This window comes from Porites lutea, chromosome 3 (genome assembly GCF_958299795.1).
Source record: "Porites lutea chromosome 3, jaPorLute2.1, whole genome shotgun sequence".
NCBI classification, from domain to species: Eukaryota; Metazoa; Cnidaria; class Anthozoa; order Scleractinia; family Poritidae; genus Porites; species Porites lutea.
The window spans coordinates 658,263-679,111 of record NC_133203.1 but is presented as its reverse complement, the minus strand read 5'-3'; the positions used below and the strand labels follow the sequence as shown (position 1 = coordinate 679,111).

The 20,849-nt window shown below is 40.6% G+C and overlaps 3 protein-coding genes and 1 pseudogene across 3 annotated transcripts; 2 read left to right on the top strand and 2 right to left on the bottom strand.

Moving 5' to 3' along the window:
• Positions 1–751: 751 nt before the first annotated feature.
• Positions 752–1,375, bottom strand: LOC140930035 (uncharacterized). Its single transcript, XM_073379692.1, has one exon. It carries the CDS (start codon positions 1,373–1,375, stop codon positions 752–754), a length of 624 nt encoding a protein of 207 aa, XP_073235793.1.
• Positions 1,376–4,749: 3,374 nt separating this feature from the next.
• On the top strand, positions 4,750–8,766 carry LOC140930115 (cytochrome P450 3A24-like). Its single transcript, XM_073379779.1, has 3 exons — positions 4,750–4,903; positions 5,082–5,643; positions 6,322–8,766. The coding sequence occupies exons 2-3, from the start codon at positions 5,103–5,105 to the stop codon at positions 7,311–7,313; spliced, it is 1,533 nt and encodes a 510-aa protein (XP_073235880.1). The 5' UTR covers positions 4,750–4,903; positions 5,082–5,102; the 3' UTR covers positions 7,314–8,766.
• A 1,241-nt stretch (positions 8,767–10,007) lies between these two features.
• Positions 10,008–12,547, top strand: LOC140930111 (cytochrome P450 3A24-like; annotated as a pseudogene).
• Positions 12,548–12,616: 69 nt separating this feature from the next.
• Positions 12,617–20,095, bottom strand: LOC140930110 (cilia- and flagella- associated protein 210-like). The gene is made up of 16 exons (XM_073379774.1): positions 20,017–20,095; positions 19,886–19,938; positions 19,591–19,746; positions 17,845–17,898; positions 17,335–17,454; positions 17,080–17,196; positions 16,621–16,709; positions 16,229–16,355; positions 15,810–15,860; positions 15,395–15,469; positions 15,105–15,148; positions 14,712–14,832; positions 14,193–14,264; positions 13,986–14,069; positions 13,525–13,605; positions 12,617–13,214 (listed from the first exon to the last, which is right to left on the bottom strand). Exons 1-16 carry the CDS (start codon positions 20,063–20,065, stop codon positions 12,855–12,857), a joined length of 1,653 nt encoding a protein of 550 aa, XP_073235875.1. The 5' UTR covers positions 20,066–20,095; the 3' UTR covers positions 12,617–12,854.
• Between the last annotated feature and the right edge of the window lie 754 nt (positions 20,096–20,849).

The window sequence follows — 20,849 nt, the reverse complement described above, 5'->3', positions numbered from 1 at the left end:
CTCGTCTCTTGCTCTACTTCAACACCAATAAACCACATAGTTTTTTTTTTTTGCAGAATACGAGTTGTATTAGAAAACCGCAGGTCATCTCAGGGGGGCGGGGGGATGTGCACCCCCTGCATCCTCCCCTTAGATCCGCCCCTGAAGACCCTGCAGAAGGAAGGCCGTGCCTTCCGAAATATTGGTAGAAATATATACACATTCCCGTCTGTAAAAACAGCCTTGCTTCTTTTGTTTTATATTTTCAGATATTGCTGATTAGTTCCTTTATTAGGATCTAGTCCTTCTTTTTTGTAAGCTGGTCCTTGCTTCAAAAATTGACTCTGCGGAAGAGAGCGCACTGTCGGTGACAATAATACAAAGTGTCTAATGAGTTCAAGTGTTTCATTGCCACTCTACAATCTTCAAACGGGAGTTGACGTCATCGGTTGGATCATCAGGTTGATCGTCGGTCAGCAGAGAGGGCTTGGACGGGACTTCATACGTGACAACGACATTCAACATGTTCAATTGGGTAGCTGTAAGTTCTCATCAAATAGTTTCTTATTGATTGGCCTGTTACGCAAAAAGGCTTTAAGTTTTCATTGGTATTTCGTGTGCGCAAAAACGGTTTCATTGTGACTTTTCGTCATATACTTACCGACGTTATGTAGGTGATAGACGTTGTGTAGGTGTACTGACACAACTTCCAATATGTACTGACAGCGAATGGGAGAAACCGTTGAGTTTTACGTTGCATTTTTATCTACACCTAAAAACTACCAAGCCAGATCTGACTCGTCGAACTTTGTGAAGAGGTACAGCGGAAAGCGGGGTTAGTTGCTTCGTAGTTTCCGAAGTTGTCTTCGTTATACACTGCCCCTGACAGTCCATTAAATTCACAGCCTTTAGATGAACCAAACCAGCTGTCCATATGCAGAGTCCAGAAATCAGAATACGCAGATAAAACCGTGCAGTTGGTGCACTCATTTCCACGCACGTTAACAAACTCAGAGAAAAGACAGAAGTCAGGGGTTGGAGGCTTCACAAGAAGATCCAAATTAGTCAAGGAAACTCTCCAGTAATCCCGGTAGTCCACTCCATCGGTTATAAAATTACAAGTGGCTCGCCAGTGAGTGGACACTTTTTGAATTGACTTTATACGGGACATCGAGAGACGGTAGCTACTCCAATCAAGTGTATCCTGATTGATGGGCATGTCGTGCTGGTAAAATGGTTTTCCTACGAACGCGCCATTATTTCCTAATGAATGAGACTGAATCAGAGTCCATGCCATACCGGGCTCGGAACCAAAGTCGCAGTAGACTGGGAACGAATTGTTACTGTTCCCCACAATTTCGTAAATGCCTTTGATGCTCACATCTTTATACTTCATGACGTCTTTACATGACCGAAGCACGTATTGACACTTGTATCCGCTGAAAGCGGGCGGACATGTGCAGTGGAATCTTCTCTTTGTGACGTCACACACTTCATGGCACGATCCTCCGTGTTGTCAGGGGCTGAACTCACAGCACTTGTTATGACAGTTGTGATTGGAGCAGGTTGAACGAGAAAATCCCTAGAAAAAATTATTTCAGATTAATCGACGTTCAGGCCTTTGCTAATAGATCAAGTATTTCTCTCCCACAGGACGTCCTTAACGCTATACGTCCGTCTATAAATGCCGGAGACAACGAATATAAATAGAAGGAACTTTAAGATCCAACGACGCGTCGGCAACGAGAACGTAGCTTAAAAAGTGAATTTGCGTTCCTTCAGTCTTTATAGTGATTATTCTTACCCACTTACTCTGTCAAATGTAGGCGAACCCTCCTGAACCTGAATTTCAAGGGACCATAGCCAAGCTCAGAAAGAGAAATAAAATGTCATCGTTGCTTGTTTACGTCCTCCATAAAACGCAAAATTAGGCATTTTCACGTCGTAGTCGTGCAAAAACAGGAGAGAAATGTACAAAAAAGCGTGATGCATGTGCAAAGTTGTAGTTTTGCTTATTAACCCAATTGTTTTATAATAATTTTTTTTTTTGGCGTTCTCGTTGCCGTCCGCGTCGTTGGTAGTAACATGTTTAATGCGCACACTGTACCATTTCATCTATTAAAGATGCACGATCTCCTGTTTGTCCCAAATGTTAGAAAAATTAGTGGACTTAACAATGCAAAAATTGTTAAGGAATTAACATATTGAATTTGAAGAGGCAACGCGCAATTAAGAGGGCCGTTAAATTAAACATGATCAAATGTTTCTATCGAGAAATTTCAGTGCCTACAAATTACAATCTACGTTTTAGCTGCCTCGCACGAGTATGTTTTAATTAAGTACAGAATCGGTTTTTTAGTAGATTAAGTGCGGTGAAACATTTATCTACTACAAAAAATATCTGATTTCCATTTGTGCGCATGATCATGATAAAAAATGAAAAATATACTCACATTTTTGTCTAAATATTCCCTGGCAGGTTCGTAATAAGTTGCGCCTTCCTTTTCTTTCAGTGCTTCTGGATACATTTTGAAGGTTGCGTCGTTAAGCTCGCAATTTTGGGTTTTGTTGAGGTCGTTAAAGTTAAATGAGAGACACTGGCATTTTCTAAGACACATGTGAAAACATTCGTCCAAGGTGGTTAAGCTCATAGTCTCAATTACGAAGCCATGGAGAAAAGAGTTTTGTTTGTTGCCAACATTTCGCAAAAAAGACATTCTCTCGCATATTCCTGATGAGCAAGAACTGTTTGAAAGGTGAATAGTAGACAAAAGCAAGAAGTATCGTAGAAGATGATTTAGGGCCATAACCGTAACATAGTCATCATAACCAAAACCAATATCGCCACTGCAAAGCATAAATTGCAATAAAATGGTGTGAAAAGATTGCTGGTGTTCATATAAGCAAATTTAGGTGTTTTCAATTAATAATTTATTTGTTGAATAAAAGAGGCCCTCATGAAATTGATTGAGAACTTTCTGCTATTAAAAACAAAATTGCAGTTCCAGGTAATTGATAAGCAATTGACAGTTCTCAACAGCTACCGATTTCTAACAGCTGCTTGAGTATATGTCATACATCATTATCTGATTGGAGCTGTGATAGATCTGATCGATCGAGCTACACCTGTAGGCAGAGAAATGAATACGCTAAACCATGATTACTATTTATAGCCAAGTTAGACTAATTTTCCTGTCCAAATAAATTTCTAAAAATTATCCTTGAAATGTAATGCCTTAAAAACAAATAAATTTCACAACTTTCAGCACATGTTTTTTGAATTTTTCATCGAATGAACTTATCCCAAACATAAAGCCCGCAAAAAGAAGTTGCCAGAATTCTTCCAGTCCGTTGATTAACTGAATAAGATGTAGGTTTTTTCTGTTAAAACTAGGGAGTTACTCATTAAGTACATATAATACAGGATTAGTTGCCTAATCATCACAATCAGCAACAATAAAAGATGCTTTATTCCACAAAGTAATCAGACTTCTTAATAATTGAGGTTAGTTAACATGCAAGGTGATGTACATTACATTTCGCGACATCTGGTTAAATCTTTATGGTCCGATATCAGTACGTATAAAACATGTTTATAGAGGTTGGTAATTTTTTTTTCGTTGACGTTATTATAAATTTGTTGGACGATCTTTAAGTGACTGACAAAAAGACTTCAAGGCCTTCTGTCTTATTTAATAAGAAAAAATCTGTTTTAAGTTTTTTATTATGACAGAAAAAATGAAACGCCGCATGAAATTAAGCGGCGATCCCTGATTAATAACGATAACAACCTCAATATTGACAATGAATTTGTGACGGTTAAGGTTCGTACGTGGGACAGAGTGATATAACTACCTCTCGCCCATCATAAGGGAATCTAGACTTTGGAACCCGGCGGGACATTTTTGGTCGTGGGGAGCCCCACCTCCAAAGCCAGGGAAATGCGCCCTGGGGACGAGATTCCTCACTTACATTCCCCGTGGGATGCTGTCCCATATCCCCATCTGTATTTTCTGAATGCTACATTGTAGATAAAGCCCGCTGACTGATTCACAAGTGACAAAAGGTAGCAATTTTCTGCATGCTGGCGGTTCGTTTCTCTTTTTAACCCTTTAAACCCTGGGATCAAAATTTGAATTCTCATTTGTTGCCCTTATTCATTTCCTACAGAAGTAGTGGGAGAAGTTGATAAAATATCAAGCAAATTCATCTTGTGTGATCATGTCCGTAATGCTCATGACCACTGTGTCTTACAAAGCATTGATATTACAAGGAGAAATTTGATGCTGATCATTCTTAGGGCTTAAAGGGGTAAGAGCCCAATGTAACCTTAGAAGGGTGCCTTCTCAAAATTGTGGCTGGGTAGCCTTGAGAACGATCATGATCAGCGCTTCTTTTTCAAGAAAGCCCTTCTGAGTGACCCAATAGGTGACACAAATATCCTGAACCTGAGCGCCCATTGCTAGCAGGCTAACTGAGATTCGTCTGGTGTGTTACGGAGGACATGAGTAATCTCAACCCGGCACCCTCTCCCTTCCTCCCAACTTTTGTAGGGCCTCCTTTGGTCGAACGTCCTGCGGAAATGCAACAAGCTTAGAGCGTGGTATTTCACGGCGAAGTTAATGTCACAGTATTTGACTGTATGATCTGAGCCTCGCTGGTTTTAATCATATGCAGAATCCAGAAAAGGTCAGTTGTGATTATGATAACACAACAGAACATAAAATTACATACGAAGCATGACAAAGCAGGGCGAAGTCCAAATAAGGTCATTTTGTATCACGTCACTGAAAATTTCGCAATTATTGCCCTGATTTTGTCACTAAAAAGCGGCGCTGTTCATAAAAATCTCACTGTTCAGCCTTGGCACATCCTTGTACGGTTCACTGATTAAGTGTGAGGAAGCGAAACCAATTAAAGAAAGGTACGTTGCACAAATTAATTTCTTACGTACTGAAATTAATTTGCAATGACTAGACTGTCTAGAGACCGATCTAGAATGCCTCTGTCACTGTAAACAAAACGCAATACTTTAAAACTTGTAGAGGAGCATGCTGTTTAAGCAGTTGTTGTGATAACTTGGTTCCTTTTTTGTCTCCAAGATCACAAGATACTTCACTAAAATGAAGGAATTACTGCAGCAGGCTCTATCTTCGGAGTACCTTGGCCATCCTGCTACTGCTGCTGCGATCGCTTCTGTTTTAATCCTTGTGATTCTTTCTCTGTATTGGTGGGCGACTCGTGGATTTGCAGTCCTCAAGAAGCTGAATGTCCCCGGACCCAAGCCGATTCCTTTTTTTGGAAACTTTCTTGAAGTAAGGAAATACAATGGACTACATGAGCTGCACCTTGACTACATTAAGAAATACGGCAACGTTTTTGCCCTTTGTCTGGGTGGTAGGCCGTCGGTTGTTGTCGGTGATCCGGAACTGCTGAAGCAAATATTAGTAAAGGACTTTCCAAACTTCCAAAATCGCTTCCAGATCCAACAACTGAGTAAGGTGTTCTCCATGAACGTCTTCAACGCTCGGGATGGAAGGTGGAAGCGGATCCGTAACACACTGACACCCACGTTCAGCGCAGGAAAGATGAAGTTGATGGTGCCTCTTATAGAGACGTCTTGTGACACGCTTGTGGAAAAACTTGAGACAGTTGCTGATTCAGGTGAGTTTATATCCTCTTTTTAGTAACTGGGAAAACTAAAGGTTTTATTGAGCCAGCAATAAAAATAGAACTCTCCAAATAGATGTCACTGCATGATGATACTGGGACACATTTTCGTTTCCGGTTTCTGTAGGGGGCTGGTCACGCTACGATCAACATATCAAATAACTATGACTCAGACTAACTGTATGTAGAACTCAAGAGAAATACGCCAAGACGGGCAAAGTGGCGACTGCATTTTCTCAACCTGGAATACGAAGTCTCGCTTTTTCTAAGTTGGTCTTAATTTGAATGAAAGTGTGACTCGGCTTACGGCGCGTGGAGATAATTGTCTCAATGATATTCTTGTTTAATATAGTAAAATATAGAAATATAGTTTAAAAAGAGTTTGAAGTAAACGAAAATTGACAAGATTATTGAAAGTACCGTGAGTTAACGGCTCCGGCCTTGAAAACAGCTCCCGGGAATTAGCTTATTCAGAATGCCTCTCAGAAGCTGCAAAGCGAACCGATACGGAACTAATTTCTGACGTGTTGAATGAAACAGTGAATATTACACCCCCTCCCCCTCCCCCGCTTCCCTGCATATATGAAGAATATGTATTATCAAGGGCCATATTAATGGGACGTATTGGGGCTTTTGATGTTGTGGTAACAATTTTACGATATGTATTTCCAGGTCAAAGTGTGGACATGCTGGACTGGTTTAGTAAGCTGACCCTAGAGGTGATATTATCTACAGCTTTTGGTGTGGACGCGAAGGTTCAAAAAGGTGAAAACACCGAAATGCTGCAAGAAGCGAAGAAACTATTCCAGGTGCCTTCAATCCTACGGCATCTTTCCCGTTTGCCATTTGGAAATGCTCTATTCCGTCTTATAAGATTAGTTAGCGGTGGAGGTTTTCAACCTAAGTATTTTGAAAGTATTGTTACAGAAATCATTAATCAACGCCGTCAACAGGGACTTACAGGACGAAAGGACCTGCTACACCTCATGATGCACGCCACTGATGAAACAACAACAGAAGGGATTAGCAAGCTGTCTGATGAGGAAGTTGTAGCTCAGTGTATTATTTTCCTTCTGGCAGGATACGAAACGTCCAGCAACACCTTGTCATTCACCCTGTACTTCTTGGCCGTGAACCCAGATCTACAAGACAAACTTAGGGAAGAAATCAGAGATGCGTTGGAGGCCAGTGGAAGGAAGAAACCTCTCTACGAAATAGCCCAGAACATCGAGTACCTCGACTGTGTCGTAAAGGAGTCTCAGCGCTTATGTCCTCCTGCGGCCGCCGTTAATCGACAATGCCGTGAAGATTATAAATTTAACGGAATCCATATTCCTGCTGGAACAGAGGTTGTGATTCCCATATATGCCTTGCATCATGATCCAAGTGCCTGGGAGGACCCGGAGAAGTTTGACCCCGAGAGATTCCGTGGTGAAAGAAAAGACACCCGCCATCCCTTCCAATTCGTCCCCTTTGGGGGTGGGCCACGAAATTGTATCGGTATGAGGTTTGCCCTGCTGGAGATCAAGATCGCTCTCGTGAAAATCTTGATGAAGTACAAGTTTGTGCGATCACCTGAGACGCAAGTTCCCGTCGTATTACATCCCGGTGCAACTTTGAGTGCTAAAAATGGCGTGCTTGTTAGAGTAGAGACTGTACTGTAAGATTGATGGCAATCTTTTAGACTTTAAATACTGAACGTTAGGGTGGTAACATTACCATTGGTATTAATTCTGTTTTTACTATTAGTACAATAAATTATATTAATAATTGTTGTTGTTGTACAACTCTGATCGTTTTACGAAAGAAACCTTCGATGTCAACTCGATCAAAAAAATGCAAACGAAATAACGTTGGAAACGAATATCACCTCTTTTCTCTTTAAGTTTTCCCTCGTGTGCCATAGGTTTATTGCGACGTCATGTAGATTTTTTGTTTGGTTGGTTGGTTGGCTAGGTGGGTCACTCTTCTAGCCGAGCCAACTTTTCAGAGTTCCTCATGTAATTGGTTTACCAAATAGGAAAAGTTGGCTCGCCCAGGGTAGCTCCGACAGGCTAGTGACCCTTCTAGATCTACCAGGGACACGTTTTCTCCATGTAAACGGAGCATGCGTATTACTGATATGTGAAAGGAATCAAAGAGCTTCAGCGGTTCCTCTAAAAGAAATAGTCCGATCCTATGTCTATAGTGATTACCTCCTACTGGGGCTAGCAAACACATCGTTTCAGGTAAAAAATAGCGTTAATATAATAGCCGGATGGAGTTAAAAAAAATCAATTAGTACTGTAAATGGTTGTAATAAATATTTTAAAAAGACTAGCGTAAGTTTGTAGTGGTACCTCTTATGTATCTGTATTCTTGTATCTTGTTGATATTGTTATAGTTAATTATTGCCATGAATAAATAGTTCAAAGAAAAGAGTGCTTTTATATATCTGACATTTTTTTCGTCTTCTTTAATCGTTTACTTATTTTATTTGCCCATTTCATACACTTTTCTTTGTAGATTACATAGTATTTGTTATCGAGCAGGGGATCTTAGCAAGCCACCAGCCAGGGCTTTTCTTAGAAGATCCCCTTCTAGCAGTAACAATATATAATTTACAGTTTTGTGATGGATACCTTACAAATACTAGTTAACAAATTACTAAAGATGTATGATAATTCTTTCTGTTAATCATATCGTTTAACTGGTACGTATTCATAATAATCTATGTATTATGTATGTAAGATTTTAAATAACTTTTGATTAATCTGTAGGATCCTTTGTTTTTCAGATTTTCTGCCTGGCAAACTATTTCAAGTGTCTGGTCCTTTGTATGTTATAGAACTTTTCCCATAATTTGTTCTTTGATAGTCAATATGTAGTTTGAAGCTGAGCGTGCGTTGTGGCTATGTATAACATCATTTGTTATAAAGTAACTTTCAGAATTAGATGGTAATTTGTTATTAAAGAATGAATTCATGAAAAAAGCAACACAATATTTGTTGAGTTCATTTATATTCATGATTTCTAGTCAGGGGTGAAGTAAAAAGGCGTTTTGCTTAATTCCCTGTAATTTGAAAATGTCATAATTCTTACCAACTTTTTGTGGATCATTAAAATAGATTGAAGTCTTGTTGGATACTTTTGTAATTTGTGATAATAGTTAGAGCGGTTTTCATTTGAGTGTCGAAAAGTAATTGGTTTTGCACTTTCTACACGATGCAATTGGCTTAAAAGATTCGCGCCACCTTTTCATCCAATCAGAAGTAAAACCAAAGCCAATTGTGACGCGCTCGCATGCATTTTCCCGCGCTTTGCGTCAGCCACATGTAATTACTTCGAGTTTTGATTGGTTCAATGTATTGTCTGTGTCCTATGTGATTGGCCAGAGTAATTACTTGGTTTTGGTTTTACGACACTCAAACGAAAACCACTCTAGTGGCAAAAGGATTATAGATCATAAATATATAGTCTGGAATCGGGCATGGTTTGCGGGGGAACTACTGGAGACCTCTACTGGAGTGTATGAACTTAACATCTTTTAAATTCCAAATGAGTAAGAAAGAGTGAGAAATATGCGAATTCGAAAGGGATTTAAAAAATATTTTTTGTTGCTGTTCTTATCTCGTCTATCTAAGTAATGATGACATAATTTCTTAGAGGCCAGGTCTGAAAACGGGTGTGAAAAATGACATTTCTTGGTCTGAAACAGGATCAGGACTTTGGAGAACCGGGCGGCACACCCCCAGCAAGAATTCCCAGGAGTACCCTCCTCCGCCCACCCCCCCCCCCCCCCCCCCCCCCACCCCCCCCCCCCCCGCCGCGTCTTCTCCTCGCGATCGTTCCGTTTCATTTGGTTTTGTTATTTTTTCGTGACCCCTTTTCGGCCTTGTTAGACTATCCCTCACGTGACTCAGCTTTAACTCAGTTTATCATTCACGCCCTGTCAGATGCTCCGAGGACCACCAAGGTTTTAATGAACGAGTTACTTTACATGCTCAAACTATTGTCCTTTAGTATTACTTGCCGGAGATGGTCAACCGTGTTTTTTTTGTAACACAGAGAGTCCAGAGAATTGGCCGTTGTACTCGATTGACACCACTGACGTCATCAAATGAGGTCATTTCTATGGTCTCTCAGATCACAGTTCATTTATACTAGTATTTCACATTGTTATGATCTCGGAAGGAACTGAGGTCCGCCACCGCTTAAATCTGATTTTAGCTGCACAAAGTTCATTGCTACAGCTGTGGCTATTTGCCCCATTGCTTGAGTGAACGAAGGGCCCAAGGAAGGTCTGTTGCAATTTAAACAAATGCAACTTCATATGCAATCGCTATTGTCTATTAAAAAAAATGTCTTGAGCGGTCAGAGAAGCGGTTAATCTCGGTTTTGTTTTGCTAGAATTAGTTCTTTTCTCGTGTCTCCAACTTCATTAGGTACTTCACAATGATGGAATTACTTCAGCAGTTTCTATCTTCGTGGTATCTGCTTCATTCCGCCGCTGTTGCTTCTCTTTTTGTCCTCGTGGTGCTGTTTCTCTACTGGTATGGAACGCGAGGCTTTGCAGACCTCACGAAACTAAACGTTCCAGGACCCAAACCAATTCCATATTTTGGAAACTTTCTTGAACTAAGGAAATACAATGGACTGCACGAGATGCACCTTGGTTACATCAAGAAATACGGCAAAGTGTTCTCTTTCTGCTTCGGAAGCAGGCCATCGCTTGTCGTTGCCGATCCGGAGCTGGTGAAGCAAATTATGGTTAAAGAGTTTCCTAACTTCCGAAACCGCTTTCAAGTGTTGCAACAGGCAAAATTTTTTTCCAAAATCGTTGCTAACGCCCGAGACGCCACATGGAAACGGATCCGCAACACGCTGACACCCACTTTCAGTGCAGGAAAGATGAAGTTGATGGTTCCGCTGATTGAAAAATCGTGTGACACTCTTGTGGTGAAACTTGGCGAAATCGCTGATTCGGGTGAGTTAAGATTCTCTATTACCTCTTTCCCTACAGAGTCGTCAAGCAATTAGAGGTCTTTTGCAACCATTTCTAGCCAGAGATGCGGTGCTTATTCGAGCAAGAGTGTTCAAGAAGAGGTAGACTGTTTAACAGTCGCCTATTTTAGATTTTAGGTAGACTTTCAAAAAGGTCGGCCGCTTCGCGGCCAAACAAGGCACGCTCCGCTCGCCAAGAGGTCGACTTGTTGCAAGTCTAGATTTTAGGGTACGTTCACCTCAGTCCAGCGCTTCCTTCCAAATGTTACTTCCCGGCAGGCATCGAAATGGGGGGGGGGGGGGGGGGGGGGGGGCAAAGGGGGGCAAAGGGGATTTTCTCTTTCTCCCCCTCCCGATTTGCGCCTGCCACGCAGCTCAGGTAAGGCGGCAAGCTAGTGCATTCAACCGGGTTGGGTGCCAGATACAGCTATACTCACGTTATCCATTGATACTGTGTCAACCAGAAGCGTATTGTTGGTTCTTGAAACAAACTGGAATTAAGGGGTTATTTTTTCACCTTCGTTACACATTTGAACAGCAAAAACAACGTTTGTAAACAGTGAGTATCACTATAGCGTAGCCTGCATGGCTGACTTCTTAGAGGGTGGGGGTTGGGGTGGAGGGAAAGGAATTAAGGAGCACGAGAGCGTTAAAATGTTAAAGGCCCAAGTACACTTAGCCTCCCATACCAGTAGCCTGTTCCAGACGTTCAGGTTGTGGACAGAATCGTGAATTGAAGCCGTCCCCGCTATCTGAGCAGCTAAAACGGGCTACTTTAATAGGGCCTTGTCACCTACCAACGTCATGGAGGGTCAAAGTATCAGAGAACTTTAGAAATAAGTAGAAATTACCAACACCATATCAATATTACGATATTTCTGTACAGATCAAAGTGTGGACATGCTGGATTGGTTTAGTAAGCTGACCCTGGAGGTGATATTATCTACAGCTTTTGGCTTGGAGGCGGAGGTCCAAAACGGTAAGGACAATGAACTGCTAACAGAAGGGAAAAAATTTTTTTCGACTCCGCAAATCATTCTGTACTTAAGCCGTTTGCCATTTGGACCGGCTTTGTTCCGGTTTCTAGCAATGCTGCGTCGACGAAGACCAGAGTATTTTCAAGAAGTCACCACAGAAATCTTGAAAGCACGTCGCCAACAGGGATTTTCAGGACGAAAAGACTTGTTAGATCTCATGATGCATGCCACTGATGAAACTACGACGGAAGGGGTGAGCAGGCTATCAGATGAAGAGGTAGTAGCTCAGTCTGTTGTCTTTCTTTTGGCGGGGTACGAAACTTCAAGCAACACATTGGCTTTCACTCTGTACCACTTGGTTGTGAACCCAGAAATGCGAGAGAAACTGAGAACACAGATCAGAGAGGCCTTGGAGACCAACGCAAAGAAGGGATGTCTTTACGATATTGTCAAGAATATCGACTACCTCGACTGTGTTATAAAGGAGTCCCAGCGCTTGTGTCCTCCCGCGGTCCATGTCAACCGTGAATGCCATGAAGATTTTGACCTTAGCGGAATCCATATTCCTGCTGGATTCCCATATATGCCTTGCATCATGATCCCGATGCTTGGGAAGATCCGGAGAAGTTTGACCCCGAGAGATTCCGAGGTGCAAGGAAAGACACCCACCATCCCTTTCAGTTCCTACCCTTTGGGGGTGGGTCACGAAATTGTATCGGTATGAGGTTTGCCCTGCTGGAGGTCAAGATCGCTCTCGTGAAAATCTTGTCGAAGTACAAGTTCGTGCGGTCAGCCAAGACACAAGTTCCTCTGATGTTACATGCCGGTGGCGCTTTAAGTGCAAAACGTGGCGTGCTGATTAGAGTGGAGTCTCTATCGTAAACACTTGACTTTTCCAGTGGGGCTTTTCCCCACTTTTCCAGTGGGGCTGATTTAGGTTTATTTCCAACTATGACAGACAACGTCGGACGACAACACGATCAAATTAAGACAATAAAGGGAACAAGTGTTTTAACCCTCACTTTATTTACAAACAATATACGTCAGCAAACTTCTACTCCCTGTAATATACATGAAACAATCGCTGATGAATGCCGTGAAAACGATGTTAAAGTCCAGCGTACGCAGGAATATTTCTCGAGGTTGAATTAGTTATCTCGTTAAAAATACGTGCGAGAAAATTACTTCAGTGAATAAGAAGGACTATTTACAAGTCAAAATTCGTCGTAGAAGTTGTCAAAAATATCACCAAGTAAAACCTAGTCTCTTCATACTTTCAGCTGGACGGCCGTAAATCTTGGTATGGGAGCCTTGTACGGTACCACTGTGGTAATTAGGCAACTGTACCCCTGTCCCATCACACACAAGATAGCTCGGTCTAAGGCCTTGTTTGCCTTCACATTTGGGGCCTCTTCCACCCCCGGGGCCCTCCTGAGAGGCCTTGATGAGTGGGTACGGATTACGGCCGTTCTCCTTGGCCTCTGAAATGACCTTGTTTGCGTACTCCTGGAACTGAACCTCTTCGGACCTGAGTAGGGCTTCGTTGCGTTTATCCAGGTCTAATTCCGCTGCTCTAAGTTGATGTTTACGGTCTTTTAATTCAGCCTGTCGAAATATATGTATTAAGATGTGTAAACCCATGGATTTCCAACAAAGACCTTACCAATTACGGCCTGTTTATTTGGAGGGCGAAAACGCCTGATACTAGCTAGAGGAAAGCCAGACTGGTTAATCAGGTTGGCCTGCTTTACCAGGCTGACTCGACACGGCGGCCGCGCTTTTTGATAACTTATATCGTGCACAATGCGTTGAAGACTGTCCTTTTCAACAATAAACGGCTGCCACTGGGATAATAATCGATAAATGAATGTGTAAAATTTCTGCAAGGTCACAACGGCGCACCAACTCTACTTACAATTTGCTGTGTTTGGAACTCTTTCAATTTCTTGTTTTCCCCTAGTTGCTCTGATCTCTTTTCCTCCTGTTTCATGTGGTACTAATAAAGCAAACGACAGCAAAAAGTGTTAGCATCTTAAATCTCAGAATAAAGAAGAAGCCTTGAAAAAAATTGCACTTTTTTAGCCTGTGTATCTGGTGGTATTTCTAGCGCGCATATGAGCGGTGAAGCCGCGAGGACCAAGAAGCGCGTTTTCGCAGCTGCGCTAGCCTTAGAGCAAGCACTCATATTTGGGCGAGAGAAGCGAGCCGCGCAAGAACGCGTGAGCGAGCGGCGAGGCCGCGAGGGACCGCTCCCCCTTTCGCGTGCCTCTAGCGCGTCTACTTTTCACGATATCCCCCAACTGGAGAGCTTGCTAAGCAGGTTACACTTTTTTAGCCTCTGCATGTAACTCTCAAGGAACCTGACTGTTTACGTACCAGTTTATCAGATTCGACTCTCTTGCGAAGTATTTCACGGTCTTTGTTTGCTTCTTCTCTTGCTCGGCGTTCATTCTCTTTCATCTAAAATAGAAACAAAAATAAGGATAAAAAATGAAGATGCTCAAAGATGAAGAGTCGTACATATTATTCTTGCTTTAGTCTTGGTTACTTTAGGTAGTACGTAATGATAACTACAGTTATTACCATGTGAATTCTGTGATCGTGAATTTCCCTCTTCTCCTTCCCGTCTGCCTCGTACTTTTCTCTTTCTTCGGCCTAAAAACATTCAGGAGAATTTTTCTATCATAAGAAAGATTAAACACTTTAGATAGATTAAACACTTTAATTTTAGATTTCCTATGAAAGATAACTTCATGGATTGAATTTTAAAACTCCGACTTCACCTCACAGACATATCGACGGGTCTGTTGCCAGGTGAGCTTTTTTTTTTTACAACAGGCAAGTTTCTTTACTTGATAATAGCTCAGTCAGTAGAGCGCCTGACCTACACTTTACACTCAGATCTAAAAATAATTGAGAAATGAAGTTATTTCCTTTGCCCTGCAAGCGGCTGGATATTCGCGTGGCTCGGATGACCGCGAAAAATGGCGGTCCCGTCTCCAATAGGAGACAAACGGTGTCCTCAATTAGTACTTTCGTACTAATTACATTGACACTTAAAAACGTACTTTTTACAACGTATATAAGAAAACAGGCACATACATCACGCTTCCTCTCCCTATCCGCCACAGCCTTTGCTATCCGGTCATCTTCATCATCAACTTCTTGTTGTCTTTGGTTAGCTAGCTTCTTTCTCATCCGCTCCGTGTGTTCTTGGAAGGCACTGAAAAAAAGAGAGACAGTATTTTGAGAACAGTTTAGCAGATGCGACAACATTTATCGGGCGGAGTACTTGAATAAAATTGTTAAGAGAAATCAAAGCGAATCTTCTTTAACGAATGTTTAAGAACAGAGATGACCGATCTGCAGCTATATAAATGTGGTTGCAAGAAGAACTACACACGTTTTAGATCTTTTTCCAAAAATGTTAAAAACGACACTTTCACTCCGGTTTTTCATCAAGCATTTTGTACGCATCTTTGGATTAGTACTCACTTGAATAATTCTGTTTCCTTCGCTTTACGCATCTTTGCCATTTTCTGTATAACAAAGAAAAAGTTCCAAGATGTTCATTTAACTGTTTACTTGACATTTTTTAGAGTTAATCAGCTTTATTTAAACCACAGATAAAACTGAACCCCAATAGACATTTGTGAGCGATGAGGATTGTACAGTAAGTGAAAAAGTTTATAGTTGGGTTACTTGCCATTCACGGCCATTTAAAATGGAACTTATCTTTCTGGTGATATCTACAATGTATAATGAATTAAATTTACGACTGTTACCTTTTTAGCTTGACCGAACTGTCTGATTTCCTCCTCTTCCTCTTCAATTTTCTTCTGTTCAAGTTGTCGTCTTCTCTGAACAATAAAATGAAGAAACATTAAGTCAGTACGAAATATATGCATGAAAGTGTGTCTGTTCAGTTTCAGGAGTGAATACAGGTGAACCTGTACAGTTCAGTTTTCCAAAAAAAATGGAAAGGGCTTCAAGGGACTCTTCCCCAAGAAACAAATAAGATTATTAGATACAGCACATGGCTACAGGCAGGCTGGCTAAGAACTGAAAGAGGACGTAGGCTGGGAGTGGGATGATCATTTCAAGAGGGGAACAAACATTTCTACATACCGGTAAACCATACAAGCATTTCCAACAAAGCGGAAAATCTACAGTGGGATAACTATTTAATGACAAACATACTTCTCTATCAGCAAGCTGTGCTTGATGTTCCTCCATAATATCTTTCTTTTCCTTGAAAAATAATTAATGAAAATTAATCAAAATGGGCTTTAAAAACAGTTGGTTATAATAAATCAACATCACTAGTTATCATTTTGGTTGAAGTTCCAGCCTTTTTCATACAGCACGAGTCGCAAATTTGTTATAATGTTTACGTGTAATCTCCGTGGATTCCAAAGTTTCACTTCAAAATATTTTTTTTAATAACTTAACTAACATTTTATAATTATAATTTTTCAGCTTTATGAGTATCACAAATGTAAGGAAGTACAAAAATTCGTGTACATTATTGTGATAATTTTATCCTTTGATTATCAAAGAATTTCCAAAACTGCCCTTTAATTCTCAAACCAGTTATCATTACGAAAACCTTAACTTACTTTTCTCCTTTGCTCTTCAATAGCTTGCTTTGCAGCCTCATACATGTCAACTTGCTGCTTAATATTTCTGCCTTCTTCCACATCAGCTTCCTTTCCTTTTTTTGACTCTTCAATATGATCAAGGATTCTGAGAAGTGAAAGTGTAACCCTCTATTTTTAGATGCACCCCTTTTCCACTGACCCCTTTAAATATTATGATTATGGCATTGGTTTAAAACCACCATGCAGCATTATATTACGGTAGATCTTCTAACCTCAAGTTCAACCCTAACACTGCAGTGTTCCTAGTATACTGTATGCCACTATTTCACTACCTTCGGCAGCTCAGAAGATACTGCAGAATTTCTCCCTTAGGTCAGTATTCAGAAACTACTAAAAGGTTTAGTACTTACTGGAGTTTTTGGAAATCTGCCACTGCTTTCCTTTCATTATACCTCCTCAGAGCTCTTCTCTGATCTTCCATAATTGCCTCCTCACGTTGCTGAAGATACAAATATTAAATTTTCATGACTATATGTGGAGTAAGCACTTGAAAGCAATCCAATTACAAAGCTAGCCTTGGTGAATTCAGTTGAAACAATTATTTTGAGACCCATAACTTGCTTTAAGTACTTCAATAATACTACATGTGCATTGTACTGAGGGGTTCGAGCATGGTTTAGCTTAAAAAAAATGCTTCTGACATGAACATTATCTACATATAGGAATTTATGTACAGAGTTAATTGTATCTTGGAGACTTTCACCCCTCAATTCATGACAAAGAAACAATTTGCAGAATTTTTAAAAATCTAAAAATTATTTTAGTTCAATGTATTATTCACTATCATGTTGACTGATGGGAAATGTTACCCTTTGCTGCAGTCTCAAGAGGTGCTCTTCTCTAATCTTTTCTGCATCAAGTTTGCCATTCTTCATTTCTATCTGGGCATCTCTCTCCTTTAGAACCTCTGTTAGAAGCAGGGCACCCTGGAAAGTACAAATGACCAGTGGTAAGAAAACTCTGTGATATAATCAGTGGCCGATCCAGGGGAGTGCTCCCCTTCTTTTTGGACCAAACTGAGGCCTGAAGGGCCCAAAAAAACTTTGTAGGTTTTAATCTCTTACATGAAATGTCTTCACTCTATCTGTTTGGTAGTACTGAAGGGTCTTGGCTCGTTCAATGGCTTCTTTTCTTTTCTGTGCTTGGTGCTTGGCTTCCTCAATGTCAATCTTTACTCTTTCTTCCTATTGATAAAAAAGATGGTTTTATTAATGACGTTAAACATTTACTTAAGTCCTTATGTCTGCATAGAGGACCATTAGAGATGTACAGCATCACCAGCAAGCTATAGCCCTGTAGGGCCCAGTTGCTCGAAGGCTGATTAGCGCTAACCTGGGGTTAAATTTTAACTTAGAATTCTTCGTCTTTTGTTCAAAAGCATTTTTTTCTTTGTTGAGCATCCAATCATCAAATTGTAGCCCAAAAGGAAAAAAATGAATTTTCTTTTTAAGCTTTCATATCTGAATTGAAATTTCGCACTAACCCTGCTTTGAACAACCTGGCCCTGTCTTGTAAATTATCTTTACCTTCTTTTCAAAAGGTTAAAAGTAATCATTTTTTTAAAATCTTCTCACCTCTTCCTTTTCTTCTCTTATTTGTCGAGCTTGCAATTTCTTGAGCCGTTGACCCTACATGTACACAAAAAAACATAAGGGAATTGACATTTCATGGAAAACTGACCTGTTAAATATTGAACATTTGAGAACAACTACCAATATCTTAAGTGTTCTGTATATAACAACAATCTGATGGTCTAAATTAAAATTAATTTTAGGCCCCTTTTATGTTGGGAAAAGTTGTCACAGGAAAGAGGGTCACCCTCCCAGCTCAGTCACCTTTAGTGAGCGCTGTAAGAAAAAAAAGAAACCCCCTTTGCCCGAGCTAACAGCCCACGCGAATGCTCTGATTGTCTTGCCTTGACTGAGTTGACCTGGCTGTGCAAGCCAAACACTTTATATGGAGAAAAGTTGGCCCAGCTAGGAGGTTGACCCTACATCGTCAAGAGTGACCTTGCTACATGAAGGCAAGTCACACCTCTGGCAGAGCCAACTTTTTGTTCTTCATGTAAATGGTTTGCCTAGTTTTAAAAGAAACGTAGGAAGACTTGGCTCACCCAGGGTAACTTGGGTAGGCGAGTGACCCTACTACCAGAGACAAGGGGTGCTTACCATTTATGTGGGAAAACTGGAAATTTTGGTTGGAAAATCATTAAATGGTTCATGCCATCCCATTTGGGAAGGCTTCAGAAAATATGGGCTGTATTTTGATGCAATGCAATTTTTCAACTCTTTTTAGGCTGTTCAGCTGATCTCGATGTATTTTGTCGCGAGTCATTCTCCCTCCAGGGTTGTTTGTATAAGCTTAAATGGTGAGCACCCAAGTTTTCTCCATTTATTAAAATAAAACGGGGCCTTATTCTGTTACAACAAATATATCGCGCACTCTCACCCCCAAGTCTACTTAGACCCTTATTTTTCAGTCACTTAAATATGTAATATATCCCGTTCTTTAAGCGATGTTACAGGTTACCTTAAAAGGGGGCTGACTGGGACAAAATGACTTGGGGTCGAAGTGACCATAAAGCGTATGCAGTCGACTCCCGATAACTCGAACCCACGCTAACTCGAACCTCACGCTTAAACTCGCACCAAAATCAATTTCCCCTGGATTTCCGTCATATATTCACTGCAATTTTACCCTCGGTAACTCGCACCCTTGATAACTTGAACTCCCGCTAACTCGAACCAATTTTCGTTTCCCCTCAGGTCATTTTCTATATAATTTTACCCTCAATAACTCGAACCATGTTTTGAGCCCTTAAAAAGTCGGGAAAAAAAGCCGTCTTCTGCCCTCCAAAACACTGAATTTTGGACTTCCTATTGACGTGTTGTAGGAGTATAGTTTACTAGTGGAGGCTGATGTTGATTGTAACAGGTTAACATGGAGCAGCTTTACTTCTCAAAAACAGTAAAACGCATGCTCTATTTAGGCTATGTTTTGTATTTATAATCTAGAAGTATCTTTTAATTTTCACTTGACATTTCTACAATAAAATGTGATTAAAATGTTCACTGTGCAGTAAAAACTGTTTTTTTCCTTACTCTCGGCTATCTTCTTCGAGCTCCCGATAACTCGAAATCCCGATAACTCGAACTTTTTTCTATTTCCCTTGAAGGTTCGAGTTATCGGGAGTCTTATGTGTAGCTGCCGCCAAATACACGTATGAGGGTAACCGAATGCAGTTTTTTCGCCTGAAAATTAATAGGTTTAACTGTTTGATCTGCAGCATTTGTAGGAAAATAAAAGTTAAAACAACGAACCTCTATCGTGTTTTCCCAGTGTTTGACAGAATCCTTAGAGAAAGTATGGAGTTCTTCTCGTTCTTTCATCTTCGCTTGCAATCGCTCTTTTTCCTCGTTATAACCCGACAGGCTATTTTGTATTCGTCTCCATGTTTCAGGCTGAAGAACAGTTACCTGTAAAGGTAGTACGGTGTTCCGTGACTATTTAATAAATGAATGAAACACTTTTCCCAGAGCGGGCAGGAAAAAAACTTTATGATTGATACAGAGTATGTGCGAATAAATTTTAGCTTGCTTGCACCGCCAAGCTCACCTCTCGCGGATTAACTCCAGCGGGAATGACACTAAGAGTATTTCCAGCGAAATCTACACAACCAGAAAGGAAGAAAAATGGTTAAACTCTAGAAATCTTCGCAGGAATAGGTATTTACGTCAAGAAATTACCCCTCGTTTGTCCTTCTCTTCGACCATGCATGATTCGCGACGCCATCATGGTTGAACCTTGGTTGCTCTGGAGTGCAGTTTGCTTTTGTCGCTAAGGCAACATGAGGTCAACAAAAAGGGACTGGGGCGAGATACTGTGCTGTTGGTAGTCCTGTGTTTTTACTACTACATCAGAATTTCTGCTATTTGGTTGGCCTAGAGCAGTGGTACCTCAGTTTAATTTGAAATACCTACATGTGAAAATTACAAACCTTGTGTGGGTAGTAGTATAAACAAATAATAGAATGATTTGTATTGATATTTGGCATAAATACCACTTGTGATATTTCAAAATTGTCTCAAATTTCACTCGCCTAACGTAACGGCTCGTGAAATTACTTGTAACAATTTCGAAATATCACTCGTGGTATTTATGCCAAATATCAATACAAATCATGCTATTACCTAAACTAACACTTACTGTGATGAACTCAGTTAGTGGGCGCGATCCATTCAACCAAAATTCCAACCGGTCCGACCGGGAAAAGTGGTCCACCTCAAAAGGTGGACCCGTTGTTTTGAAACTTTTCCGGTTGGACCTAACCGATCCATTGAGTTTTGGACCGAAATTTCCGGAAATTTTGGTTGAATGGATCGAACCCAGTGACCGTTAGTGACATTTATCTTTTTAGTAGCATATCATTTTCTGTTTGCTATCTATTCAAATCTCGCATATGTAACGTTCATCTTTTATCTGAACTCATTTTTCTTTTATAGCCCCCGTTGAAGGTTTGTGTTGCAAACCGAAATATCGGACAAATATAATTCACCTCTTTATTTTTGTTCTCTTTCTT